At 32.1% G+C, this 13,709-nt stretch overlaps 6 protein-coding genes across 7 annotated transcripts; 2 read left to right on the top strand and 4 right to left on the bottom strand.

Moving 5' to 3' along the window:
- Nucleotides 1–29: 29 nt before the first annotated feature.
- Pcmt (Protein-L-isoaspartate (D-aspartate) O-methyltransferase) lies at nt 30–1,262 on the bottom strand. Its single transcript, XM_015926293.3, has 3 exons — nt 716–1,262; nt 537–622; nt 30–477 (listed from the first exon to the last, which is right to left on the bottom strand). The coding sequence occupies exons 1-3, from the start codon at nt 1,131–1,133 to the stop codon at nt 301–303; spliced, it is 681 nt and encodes a 226-aa protein (XP_015781779.1). The 5' UTR covers nt 1,134–1,262; the 3' UTR covers nt 30–300.
- Nucleotides 1,263–2,441: 1,179 nt separating this feature from the next.
- LOC107359743 (integrator complex subunit 6-B) lies at nt 2,442–8,709 on the top strand. 2 transcript variants are annotated; one of them, XR_016198641.1, is made up of 7 exons: nt 2,442–2,649; nt 2,898–2,975; nt 3,341–5,295; nt 5,823–6,388; nt 6,496–6,649; nt 7,703–7,829; nt 7,924–8,709. XR_016198641.1 is itself a non-coding variant. In XM_015926291.3 (6 exons), exons 1-6 carry the CDS (start codon nt 2,533–2,535, stop codon nt 7,764–7,766), a joined length of 2,934 nt encoding a protein of 977 aa, XP_015781777.1. In that variant the 5' UTR covers nt 2,442–2,532; the 3' UTR covers nt 7,767–8,709. The 2 variants fall into 2 exon arrangements, 1 of the variants encoding a protein (XP_015781777.1); XM_015926291.3 differs by having other exon boundaries at nt 7,703–8,709.
- Nucleotides 7,788–8,327, bottom strand: LOC149093866 (enhancer of rudimentary homolog). The gene has a single exon (XM_089267465.1). The coding sequence runs from the start codon at nt 8,240–8,242 to the stop codon at nt 7,937–7,939; it is 306 nt and encodes a 101-aa protein (XP_089123591.1). The 5' UTR covers nt 8,243–8,327; the 3' UTR covers nt 7,788–7,936.
- Nucleotides 8,710–8,867: 158 nt separating the features above from the next.
- Nucleotides 8,868–9,544, top strand: LOC112538616 (uncharacterized). The gene is made up of 3 exons (XM_025160386.2): nt 8,868–8,916; nt 9,029–9,196; nt 9,330–9,544. Exons 2-3 carry the CDS (start codon nt 9,037–9,039, stop codon nt 9,422–9,424), a joined length of 255 nt encoding a protein of 84 aa, XP_025016154.1. The 5' UTR covers nt 8,868–8,916; nt 9,029–9,036; the 3' UTR covers nt 9,425–9,544.
- A 1,042-nt stretch (nt 9,545–10,586) lies between these two features.
- cni (protein cornichon) lies at nt 10,587–11,525 on the bottom strand. The gene is made up of 3 exons (XM_015925906.3): nt 11,313–11,525; nt 11,054–11,235; nt 10,587–10,901 (listed from the first exon to the last, which is right to left on the bottom strand). Exons 1-3 carry the CDS (start codon nt 11,391–11,393, stop codon nt 10,727–10,729), a joined length of 438 nt encoding a protein of 145 aa, XP_015781392.1. The 5' UTR covers nt 11,394–11,525; the 3' UTR covers nt 10,587–10,726.
- A 257-nt stretch (nt 11,526–11,782) lies between these two features.
- On the bottom strand, nt 11,783–13,074 carry LOC107359449 (lipopolysaccharide-induced tumor necrosis factor-alpha factor homolog). Its single transcript, XM_015925923.3, has 2 exons — nt 12,510–13,074; nt 11,783–12,394 (listed from the first exon to the last, which is right to left on the bottom strand). The coding sequence occupies exons 1-2, from the start codon at nt 12,724–12,726 to the stop codon at nt 12,135–12,137; spliced, it is 477 nt and encodes a 158-aa protein (XP_015781409.1). The 5' UTR covers nt 12,727–13,074; the 3' UTR covers nt 11,783–12,134.
- Nucleotides 13,075–13,709: the final 635 nt, after the last annotated feature.

Below are 13,709 nucleotides of genomic sequence, written 5' to 3'. Positions count from 1 at the left end.
ATATTTACAATCCGGTTAGATGGCAAAAATTTTGATATTTCATCGCTGCTTTTTATTATCTCTTATTTTTGAAAAAATACAATTGAAAACAAAACAAAGATTCGTTACGAGTTAGTTGAAAGACAAGAGATCTAAAACAATTGTAGTGTTTGGCAAAATTAAATCATCCTCGACTTTGATTACTTTTTAATATGCCATCTACATACTCGTATTGTATATCTCGAGTTTTTTCATAATGCATTCGAATATTTTGTGTTAATTGACGAGAATAAGAAAAAGTTTGGAAGCTTGACGTTTAATCTACTTGCAGGGCCATTGAGCCTCTCGATCAGTCAAAGGTACAAACAAAACATCCATAATTGTACTACGAGTAACAGTCCCATCAGGTGATTTATCCAATTGCTCTAGCTTTTGACCTTCGTGCTCGGGTCCGACTGGTATAATTAATCTTCCGCCAGGCTTTAATTGAGCAACAAGCTAAAAAATGAGACACAGATGAATAAAAAATATATGTTCGTAGTTAAGAAACGACTCACATCTTTAGGTAATATTGGAGCCGCTGCTCCGACGTGGATAGCATCATAAGGTGCCCCAGGTGCATATCCTTTTCGGCCATCACCAACTAAAGTACGTAAATACGGGAAATAGAAAAATGACATGAAAAAACAGTTAAAACTATTAAATATTAAATAATAAGTCAAAATTGTTTACTTACCAACAAGTGTAACTCTTTCAGTTTTGAGTAAATCAGGCGAATCTTTTTCAATATTGCGTTTAGATTGTTCAACTAATTCTGGAATATGATCGATACCATAAACCTTACCAGAGGCACCCACCATAATGGCCATACATGCCGTTAAATAACCAGAACCAGAACCGACATCGAGAGCATTAGCACCTTCTACAAGATGATCTTTGAGTAGTTCTAGAGTATGAGCATGCATATGAGGAGCCGATATTGTCACAGCATATCCAATCTTTTGAGGGGCATCCGTGTAAGAATTTTGCTTACAATAATTAGCTCGATCAATGGCCAACATAGCTGATTCAACCCTTTCAGACTTGATGATACCATTCTTTTTCAAATTGTGAACCATATCAGCGTTATCACGTCCATGACTTCTCCAAGCCATTGACAGAAAAGAGGAGGTTAACTTAGGCGTAATTGAACGGCAATTGAAATTCCAATCAAATGATAAAAACAATTACATAAAATGAAGAACAACTTTCTCTTAATGTAATCGATTCATCACAGAGTGAGAGATGAAAGGATCAAAACAAATGATTCAAAGCAAACTGTCAACATGTTATTGCCTGATAAAAGGGGATGTCAATAAATTTACAAACATTAAATGGTTTACATTGTATGAAAAATTCCGGTTTATGCAGCTTAACTGAAGAAATATATTTAAACTTCCAATTTTATTGATGTTCTATCGGCCACTAATAAAATTTTACTGAATAAAATGAACTTTATTTCAGTTTTCGTTAAAGAAATAATCAGGTATTGATACACTTCATATTGAGCTGATTTAGTCGACAAATGTTATTCTTGTTGTATTACATTGAAGTTAAAATTTCGATATCAAATGAATTCCAAGTTTTCTTATCAAGAGAAGAATGTCCGTCGATGGCTTTAAAGGTTGGATGTTTTTCAGTAAATTTCAATGAGATTGTAATTGTTGCCTTAGTTAACAAATTAAAATTGATTTCAATTAACCAGATTATTGATTATACGCATGTCCTTACTGATTACCGGAATCGATCTTACAATTAACAGCCATACAACGAGGAAAGAGGTTAATTCAAATCAGGTTTCAAGTCATTTAATTCATCTTAATGATAGTTTTAAGTTATATTAGTCCTTTAATTTATTTCTCCAGACCTTTTGCTAATAAATAGTAGTTTGTTATTTCAAGACATCTAAACCATGAAAAGATTACCATTCGTTTCAGTTACCACCACGGAGCGAGCTTGACAACAATTTTGTACAAACAATGAATGTGTCTAACGGCATTTAAAATTCAATACATAGTTATCGAAGCCTATGCATTATATTTTAAATTGTGGAACTGGAAACACATTAAGATGTAAATAATTAACACTTTCAATGATGTAAGTAAAAAGTAAAACGTTTATCTATTATTTATCAGAGTTTATTTGTTGATAATGTGATTACTTGAAGTGGTTGCTTTACAATTTTACATTTCTAAACTAACATGGTTCAGTAACAATACATGTAATAATGCTGAATGATGATCAATTGAAAAGTAATTTGATAAATAAATTAGGTTAAATATAATTAACTCAATAGATGGCACTAGTGAGCTAGCTTTGGGTAAAATGGGGGGAGAAAAGGCCGAGGAAGAGAGAAAGAGGGAGAGAGAGAGAAGAGAGAGGTAAAGATATGGAAGGCAAATCAGCTTAGCACAAGAATTGCCATACAAAAATCCAACATTATGAGAACTGGATGATGATATTATTAAATTTTATTTTCTAAACCCATTTGTTAATTAACCTTAACAGTTGAAGATGACCATTATTGTCTTCTTAATAGATACCAGTGCCTCCATGAATCAAAGGACCTACATGGGTGCTAGGCCAACTCTTTTAGATGTCGCAAAGGACAGTGTTGAAAAATTTCTTAAGGTTGGCTTGCTTTTCTCTTTCTCTCTTTCTCATTTCTCTGTCTCTTTTTTTCCGTCTCTTACTTTTCTGTCTTCCTCTCTTTCTTTAATTGTCTTTCTTTTCTCTCCTTCTTCTCTATTTAATGTCTGTATTTTATATTAAGTGTATATGTGCTTAAATGTGCATGTGTATGTTTCTTACTCATATTATTTCTATCATCTTCTCTTTTCATTACTTTAACCTCTTTCTTGTCTTGCGTCTTTTAATAGATCCGTCAAAGGGATGCTGCCAGTCGACAAGATCGGTATATGCTGTTAACCTTCGATGAATATCCATCAAATATTAAGGTAAATTGAAAGAATTAGAAGCAGGCTAATATCTAGCTTCTTTTAAATTCATAATAACACTTCAGAAGCGGATTTCTTCTCAAAATTGAACCTTAACTCGATAAAACAAGTTTCACTTATGATCGCCAGTTCGATCTTCAATCTATCAAAAATAATTTCTTTCTTCGAATTAATTTTTTAATCAGTCAATTTAACTTCGAGTGGAGATAATTTTGTTAAACTTACACCGCTTACATTTCTTACTTGCTCACAAATTCAAATCATAACATTTTACTATCAATTTTGTAAATGTTACTGATTTAAAGTTCTCGGTTGCTTAGTATTCTATTTTTATTAAAATTTTATCTCAATTTTTGTTCTTTTAGGCTGGCTGGAAAGAAAATCATAATGTATTCATGAACGAATTAAAGAACTTGACTGCTAGTGGAATGACTCTTCTAGGACCGGCTATTAAAAATTGTTTTGACTTGTTGAATTTAAATCGAATGCAAACTGGTATCGATACTTACGGTCAGGGACGGTCACCTTTTTTTCTTGAATCATCTATCATTATTGCCATAACTGATGGTGGTAAATTGACTAGTGGAGTTGGTGTTCAAGAAGAATTGAACCTTCCCATGAACTGTAATGTGCCGGGAGCAGAGCTAACCAAGGAACCCTTTAGATGGGATCAGCGTCTGTATGCATTAGTCCTTAGATTAACTGGCACCCCGCCCACTGATCATCTTTCGAATGGACCACCAGGAATGGTACCTAGTGATAATTCTCCGATTGATGCTATGTGTGAGGTTACTGGCGGTAGATCATACTCAATATCTTCTCAAAGATCCTTAATGCAGTGTCTTGAATCGGTTGTACAAAAAATTCAAGGGGGTGTAGTTATTCAATTTGAGAAATTTGGGCCTGACCCTCCACCAATCAGCCAAGAAGAAGACAATAGTGATGAAACGACTCAAGAGCTGCCTAAACATGGGCAAGGGGTGCCAAACGGATTCGTTGTAAATTACAAAAACTCTAATAACAATCAAACCCTCAATGCATCAAACTCATCACAATCAGGTAAATCTCCATGGCATTCCACTCGAAAGCTCATTTATGTCCATAGATCAGCTCAAAGGGGTTACTCTACTGGCTTCTGGCCTATACCAGAATCATTTTGGCCCGATCTTAATGCACCTTCACTTCCACCTCGAAGCTGTCATCCCGTTATTAAATTTACATGTTCATCAAGTGACCCAATGGTAATCGATAACTTACCCTTCGACAAATATGAATTGGAAACGAGTCCACTGACCCAGTATATTTTATCTAGAAAACAGCCTCATGTAGCTTGGCAATGTTTTGTTGCCAACAGCCATAAAAGTAGTGATCATCCATTAGGTTATCCTTTTGGCTATTTGAAGGCCAGTACCAACTTAAGCTGTGTTAATTTGTTCGTTCTACCATACAATTATCCTGTACTACTGCCGCTTCTGGATGAATTATTTAAGATCCATCATCTTAAACCAACTAGAGAATGGAAAGCACAATTTGATGCTTACTTAAAAAACATACCTCTCTACTACGCTGGCCCGCTCAAAAGAGCTTTACAAAAAATGGGCGGTCCAAATCTTGTTCCTGACAATATGGAAAATTGTTTAAGTTATTCTGTTCTAAATCTTTTAAAGCGACTGAAAAATCAAGCAAAAGTTGAGTTCGATAAGCTTATTGCGACTGTTGGGACTGGTAAACCAGCTACTCCAACTACAATCAAAGTGCCCAACATGTCTTCAAAAAAGATTTCCGACATTGTAAATTCTGACCCTTGTTTAAAGAGTCGTTTGAATGGATTGCGTGCAGAAATAAACGATTTTCAAGGGTTCTCTATGCGAATTCGAGACAAAACAAGAGAAGCTAAGCCCCAGTGTTATCGAAATCCTTATGATATTAGTAGGAATCAAATAATTGACCAGATACATAGGATGCGTAATAATTTCCTGCAACCTCCAAGACTAATCAAATATCAAGATGAAGATCAAATGCACAGTTTACCTGTTAGTCAGATGGGTAATTATCAAGAATATTTGAAAAGAATGCCCAACCCATTGAGAGAATTAGAATCCGCACCAGTTCGCCAACATATGTTCGGTAATCCTTTCAAAATCGATAAAGGACGAGCTCTTGGAATGATTGATGAAGCTGATATTGACTTAGTTGGGGGTAATTCTCCTGTTAGATCACCTAAAAGACCTATCGACTCGCCTAATAAGACTGGTAGTCCATCTCTTCGAGTTAAAAGAAGACCTGGTCCACTATCAAAGGAACTCGCTGTTCAATACATGTAAGTCAAAACCTCTTAAAGTCTTATTTATTTCTTGCCATATTCATCTTTTTATTCTGTATCTCAACATTTCAAGCTCAATCATTAGAGATTTGATTATCTGATTAGTTACGCATTATGATCCATTTAAGTAAGGATCTATAGCGAAGTTCATTCTATAACTTACAATGAATTTTTAATAGCTTAAAAATTTCATTAATTGAAATACAGTACGATATCCATCACGCATACTCGCGCCCATATAGTTGTTCGAATTTAAGTCAATTATTTTTCAATATATTCTGGATTTTTGTCCTTTGCAACTTCTCATGAATCATGTAACCTAGCCAACTATAATGCAGACTTTTTGAGTTGAGTGTTAAGCTGTGTTAATCGTGAATCGAGAAATAAATCAAAAAAATTGATTTACAATTATTAAAGGCTTTATATGGTTTCTTTTATAATAGTATCATTGTAGTTCATCAGAATATCACTGTCTCATTTCAACTTAATCATTCATTAAAACTTCTTTTTGTTATATTTTACAGGTCCAATCATAAATCATTTCGATCATTATCAACACCACCAAGTTCGCCTTTATCAACACCACCAAATTCACCTTTATCGTCTGCAACTGATACATCATTCTCATCATTACCATCCTCACCTGCATCTGCAAATCAATCACCTTCATCTCCTTCCGCCTCAGTGATTCCGCCAAATTCATCAACAACAAATAATAGCACAAATAATACCAATGATAGTAATAATATTCACAATGTTCAGCTTACAGAACCTCCTGAGATTGAAGTTGTAAATAATGTAGATGATGATGTGGAAATTGTGAAAGTGCCTGATCCTGAGGTGATAATTGTTAATACAGTTAATGAAGGAACCAGTGAAACATTAAATCGTTTGAAGAACAGCATAGAAAACTCCAAAGACATTTCATCAAACAATACGCTTCATAACAATAATCATTCTGATAGTTTATGTAATGGATTATCAAATTCTTCTAGCAATTCCTATTTAAATAATTACAGATGGAAACTATCACCAGAACAAGTTGAATTGAAAAGAGAAGTTTGCCGTTCAGTCCGAAAACCTGGTAAAAGTATGTAAACCTTTCAGTCGTCTCGAATTTATAAGACTTATTGATACAAATCATTGGATTCCACATCAATCAAATTTTCTAAATCATATTTTTCTTTTTCATTACAGATTTCAAGCCAATTTTAAGCCAATTATCAAGTTGCAATGGACCATTCAGAGATTACCTCGCCAAAGAAATAATTGCCGAAGCAACGCGATTTAAAAGAAAAACCTTGATTGAAGTTGTGCAAAAATTTATCTCGGAACCCAATGCTTCATTAAGGTTAGGATGAGTAAATCTCGAGGTACAAATTCTATTCATACAAAGCTTTTTCGAATAGAAGGCATATAAATATGAGTAAAGAATTTTGACAAAGTCATTAGTAATACACAAGAGAAGAGAGAGAGAGAAAAAGAGTTTCTATTCCTTTCATCCATCTTTCACACCTCTCACTACTGTTTATATAAAATATATTGGTATTTATAATTTGACAAAAAATCAGTTTAAACATAAAATTAACCCATTCTCTTTCAACTCTGGTTGACATTTAATTCATCTAAATAATTAAAATAAAAAAAGCGAATTGTCTCTATTTTTGCTTCTTGTTCTTATTCTTCCTAAGATAAATTTTAAGTTCATTTTATTTAATATTTCATGCATTCATAATTCATTCTTTCCTGATCCGATCTTAAGTTTATCTTTTATTTATTTACAATTCAAAACCAATAAGTTCATTAATTAGCTTTGTCCATGTTCATCATTAAGTGAAATTTCAACGTTTACTTGAAATCAGTTTTGTCTGAAAATAAATGAAAGATAAATAGATTTTTCATAATGACAAGTTGCGTTGAAATTAATAACCAACTATTCACTAATTGTTCACACAGAAACTGACTTCCTTTCTTATCAAATTTTTCAAAATTTCAGTAAATATCTTGAAAAATTATTTACTCGAGAAATTGTAAGTTTCTTTATGCGAAATCAATCCAGACCAGTTGAGATTTCAAGTAATTATCATTTATCAAATCTAAAACTATAAAATCTACAATTATCTCGATCGCTAAGATTCTTTTTACAATGTTTACTGTAATTATCAGCACAGTTAATCCAAACATTTGTATTTCTTTCCATAAATTAACTTAGCCATCATTACTAACATCTAGTGTATGGATCTTATGACTCTAAAATTTGAGTGAACAAAAGATAAATGTGAAATAGAATCTTTGTAAACATTTAAGCTTCTTTGAAATTTGACTCGATTTTCAATAATTCACGCTAAGACTACTTTGGCTATCAAATATTTAATTATTATTCTATTTTCATTTTAATTTGCAGCTCTGCATTTCTAGCAAATACAGAACACCCGATTACACAAAGCAGATCTAATGATTATGAATAAATTGGATTTATTCTGGATATATCTTATGATCAAAGTCAATGATTTAATGAGTAATTTAAAAAGGTAAGATGATAAAGAAACAATAAACGTCTGAAAGGTTAGACTTGTTAACTATAATGTGGATAAATTTTGGTCAAATTATCTCACTAAAATACAGGTTGATTTTTGCATCATGATCCTCCAGCTTGTTTACGAAGCAACACGAAGATTTGTTCTTTGATCCAATCCCTCGAGAAAGGAGCATAAGTGGATGAGTTTCGTTGGAACACCAAGCAGGAGATATCGTTCAAATCATCAATAAAGTCATACAGTTGACTGATGTCATAGGTAATTGACGCTGAATGAGGATTACTCTGTTTCAAGTGTTCCTCAAAAATATGGCAGATACCTTCCATGGCTTCACCGACACTTTCAAAATCTGAGTACGTTCTAGTCTCTGGTTTACCAGGTTGAATAAGTACTATGGTGTGAGACATTATTATTCAAAAAATCACAATTCAACAAAATAATTCACATGAAAGAAAAAAAAGCGAATCAAAACATTAACTGAGGGATTCACAGTTCAATAAATAACAAGAGAACCATTTGCTGATATCTTATGCTAATTTTGAAGAGGCGAATTTAACGCCATCTAATGAATGAAAACTCGACATCCTTTTCCTGTGGCTTAAAGTACACTTGAGATTCTTAAGATTGCGTTAAGAGTCGATCACTTTTGAACTTTTGCCTGAAAACAGTTCTAATTAAAGTGCCTTTTTCGTAGTTTCTTGCATCATTAGAAATTCAATTCATTTTGAATCCCGGAAAAGTTATTGTATTCATAAGAATCGATTATTCAGAGATGTTATTAAAAATAAAAGATGAAATCATTGCTTTTCCGTCATTTTTTACTAGCAAGTTTTCATTATTAAATGAGTAATTACGAATAAACTGCTAAAAATTATTTAGATTTGTTTGATAAGTATGTTCTTTTACTTGTGCATGAATATTTAATCATGCAATCAATTTGAAAATACTATTAATCCGCTTTTGAAAAAAGCGCAGTTTCTGTAGATTAGAAGTAGAAAGTGTTGCCATCTTTATTTTCAAATACTGTTTCCTTCAAATTTTGAGTTAAGGTCATCTCTTGAATTTATTTTCATAAATCTAGGTAATTAAGATTAAATTAAGTATTTTTTCTGGTTTTAATTGTTAATTTTACCATCTTTAACCTGTAAATTGTATTTTTCTTTTCTTTGTTTGTATAAAACCTTTGGATTTAGTGTACAACATGGGTGGACACAGACACTTTGGAAATCTTTACCATGTCAAGAATATTGTTTACTTCAGATTGGCTAATTTTGAATTAGATCCCTTTAAAAATTTCTGGAGCACAAGCTTTCGTCACATTAAAGGAGATTTCTTAAGGTTCGGTGTGTTTGCTGTTGGAGGTAAGCTTATTTCATTGAAAAATATTTTACTTCGTTGTTCCCAATATTGAATCCGCAAAGAACTGTATTTTATAGAGCTATATGTTATATTTGATCCTTTTCTCATGTTTATTATGTTTCTTTTATTTTTCAGCTTATGCACTCGCTCATACTGTTGTTCATCTCGCCGATGTCGTCAACGAACGGGAATCAAGGAAGAAACCTGGCCAATTCGATCATGAACAATAAATTAGATGAATAGCAATCTAAATCAATAGTTATTACATAGATAGCTAGTTTTGTTGCTCTTCTGTGTCAACAAAGCTCAGTCTCTTAATGGATTAAAGTTGTTTTTCTTTTAAAGAATAATTTATCTTGTTTTTCCTGTCTTTATTTCATCTTCAACAAAATGGCAGTTTTACTGGTATGATTAGTGATGGGTGTCATGGTTTTATTCATTAACTATTAGCATTCATTTATGGAGATTGAATATTTTGGAAAATTGGCAATTGTTCCTCAATACTTAATCTTTTTAACTCTATTGATACCAAAACTGAAATTCCAAAGGAGAGCTCCTGGATAGCTGTTGTACTTTCAATAATAGCGATAATTGTTTGTGGAATAAGTAAAGGCATTTTCATCGATCTACCTTCTAATGTTTAATTATGACAGATTTTCTCCATTCAGCTCATTACTTTTCCAGTCTATTTCTTGTGTATTTATTCTGGTCATTTGAGTCTCTGCCTAATTTCATTAAGCCTTTAACCTACTGGTTTCCTTTGCATTATCAGGTAACTCTCTCGTTTGGTCATGAAGGGTAAAGCATTCACTGATGTCTTACATTAAATGTTGTTAGTTTACCAAAATATCGTTTACTCCAGCATTTTCGCAATTTTATCTATTATCATAGCGACAATTGGTTTTAATAAATGGTGATATTTTAAACTGTGAAAAATTTATCATAATAAATACAATTTTTAAATTGAAATTTCCCTGCTTGCTGTACTGTCGTCTCTTTAAACGTTTTCAATGTAAACATTTTAGGTAATTGTTTGCTCACATGACTTAACTTCATCAGGCCAGCTAAAATATACATTTGAAGATCAATTTAATTGAACATTGAATACATTTAAAATTCAATCAGAACTAATTCGCTCATAAACAGAAAAACATTATCTTAACCTTCGTAATTAATATGGTAAATATTTTTAATACAGTCTTTTTGGAATGACCAATTTTAAAAGAATAAACTGGCTGTTTTTAAGCGACATGAGATCAAAACCATTTTGAAATGACGAAAAACCTTTAAGTAAAAGAATCACTTTATTCAATACGTAGATTATTTCGTTAATTGTTAAGAGGATTCCGTTTACTAGGGTAAATTTACCGCTATTGGCTTTTGTGAGAAATGTATAGTGACCAAATCATTTTTTAATTTTTAAAACTTAGCTGACAGGACATTCGAAGTTTAAAATACAAATATATTCAATAATTGATGTTATTTTAGTTGGTTTTTGGTTTATTTAAAAATGCCTAAAAAATATATCCAGATCAAACTGCTATGAGAGATGATATCATCCCGTATAGATAATAAAAGAAGGATAAGAGATAATAAGCTAGTTTGAACCATCCCTCCCTCGTCGCTCGACTCATTTGGTCAGCGTTCATGATGGTTGTTGGATCATATAAACCGGGTCCACTCATTCCAGCTGGTCTATGAATGTATCTAAACAACACAAATGAGAAAATAGATGAGCCATTATAACAATTGAAAAAACATTGCTACATTTAAATCAGTTGGAAATATGATCTATAACTGTTAGCTTTAGGATAAACTTAATTTTGAAAGGTGATTTGGGTAATTTTCAGTGTATTTACCTGTAAACGTGGTAAGCAATAAGAGGAATATTAATTAAAACTGTGAACCATTCACCAGCAAACAAGAAAAGCACATTGAATGTGATATGAATTATATATTCAGGTAATACTAATGGATTGAGAGTATTACATTGATCGATTGGATTTTTGAAATCAGTCTTGAGTTCATCAAACGCTATTACCTAAAGAATTGAAAAAAAGAAAGAATGACAAAATAAAATTATTGTTCAAAGACAATTAAATTAAAGTTATTACTTACATGAAAAACTGCAAAAAATATGAGGAAAGCATCCAAAATTAAGGCAAATACATAAGAAAAGGCCGCAAATGTAAATCCCATGATTCAGTACTTAATTTATGAATTTTAAATCAAATAGCAAGCCTTATTTAAAACTAATCATAAAAAATCAGTCCAAAAAGAGACGTTTGATTAGAGACAACAATTTAATTAAACACTGTCAGATATTTAGGAGTAACTCTCTCAGAAAAAAAGGTGAAGATAATTGCAAAAGAAGCGAATACAAGAAATGCATAGTGGCGCCATAAATACTCGAATTCAAATTCATTTAAAATAAATTAATTGCTTAATGCTCTTTATTAAGCAGAAATTAAGTGTGACCATTGAAAACTCTTTGATTTATAAATAATACAATCAATTAGCATAATTTTCTGCACTCAAACGGTTCAAAAGTGTAGTAACTTCAGAAATAATTAAGACAAAGTAAATCAGTGTAAAGTAAAGTTTAGTTTTTAGGAAAACATTTTTTCCGGTTTAATGATTAAATTACAGGAATCTCAGCAATTACAATGCTCACAACACTTAAAGCTAACAAGGAAACAGTCACAATAATTATGAATGGATTTATGTTTGTGCGAATCATCCTTTCAAGTCAAACCCCAAGCTCATTTTTGTGTAATCATAACCGATTTATGATGATTCAACGATTTATCTGTAAGAACTTCAGACAATCAGAGAAGTTCAAATAAAAGGGTTGTTTTCTCATTTAATCGCGTTGATAAAAATCCTGGGGACTTCTATCTTCCGGTAAATGGTAAATTTGATGAATCACTCATCACTGCGTCACTTGCAGTATCTTTGGTAATGACCAATCTTTTGCTTACAATTTGGACATTTATGATCAACATTACGACATGAGTCCATACAAAATGGTAAACAACAACAGCAGAAATAAGAAAAGACCAAACATGTAAGCCATGTCACCAGTCCAGGAACGTGTTTCGTTTTTGTCACAACATATTGATTGCAATGAGGACAGACAGCATTCTGACTGTAAGGTCCGAATTCATTGCTGATATGAATCGGAACATTGTTGATTGGCACTGAAAAGAGAAAGGAGAAAAAAGGAAATTAAAATGATTAGATTCACGGTTTAGATCAAGATTGGTTTGTGGTCGAGATTAGAAGAGGAACGATGTAAATAATTTGAAAATTTACCATCATTAGGGTTAGCTGTGAACTGTTTATTTGATTGGTAAGGCTGGGTTTGATCTGGAATTGGAGTTTTATCAAAGCTAGATTCAGGTAGTTGATTGTAAACAAAGGTTGACGGTCCGGCATCATAATCTGTGGTACCGAAACTAGCATCGTAGGGTGGGGGACGCTCGTAGGAAAAAGTCGCTCCATATCCAGGTAAGTCTTTGTTATTGTCCATTGCCAATGAGCTGGTTGTTAACTGGCCTTTGTTATTGACAACAATTGTTTTTAAAAAAGTAATAAAATAAATAATCAATAATAATGGACACAAAGAAACATAAACTGTTGAGTTAGATGATATCAATTATAAATTCAATAGAAGAAATTTTCAAGTTGCCAATAGTCAATAAAATTGAAATAAGTTTACTGTCGAGTTAGATGTATTTCAATAATCCATATTGAAAATCACAATTGAACTATTAACTGATTGATAAATCCAAAGAAACTTGTTTTGATTCATAAATTAGTTACAGACATGATACGATAGAGATGATACTTCTGAAACTACTGCAGGTAAAGCTGATAAAACTAAAATAAATTGTTGAGTGGCGCCACAAAATGATACAACAAATCATTAATAAACATGATTCAGAATTTGAATTTTGAAGAACAAGTGAACTTAAATTGATAAGAAGATTTCACCTAATCAAGAAACGAATACATGATAATGAGGAAACATCATCAAGTGGAACCATAAATCGCCAATATCTCTCAATATCTTATTAGATCAATAAAGCTTTTTGGAAAATGAATGTTACTTTTGTCCACCTTGAAAATGAGCTCGAATAACCAGAAAATATAATATAATCTGAGCAGTTTTGATTCATAAATCAGTGCCGTTATCCCTTTCATTGTTTTTTATAAAAATTGCAAAATAATCCATAAAATCTCATTCTAACCAGCCAAAAATTAATTATCTTAATCGATGCAATTTCATAAACACATCTTGTAAAAAATGATTGAAAGTTTCCTGTAAGTAAACACAAATGGTTACTATCATGATTTTGTCAACCATTCATCAAATTTCCTTAAACCATCAGATAATAACGTGCATACTCACAAGATTGTCAGAAGATTGAAAGCACCTGGAAATCATTCTAAATCTTCGAATGGACTTGATCGTCGCGATTATCTTGCAGAAATCTTTAACATGTGTGTAAT

The sequence above is a fragment of the Tetranychus urticae genome, chromosome 2, assembly GCF_039701765.1.
Source record: "Tetranychus urticae isolate SD_2017Ah chromosome 2, NJAU_TeUrti_SD_1.0, whole genome shotgun sequence".
Lineage (NCBI taxonomy): Eukaryota > Metazoa > Arthropoda > Arachnida > Trombidiformes > Tetranychidae > Tetranychus > Tetranychus urticae.
The sequence above is the reverse complement of the archived record's forward strand: the minus strand, read 5'-3'. Positions and strand labels throughout refer to the sequence as shown.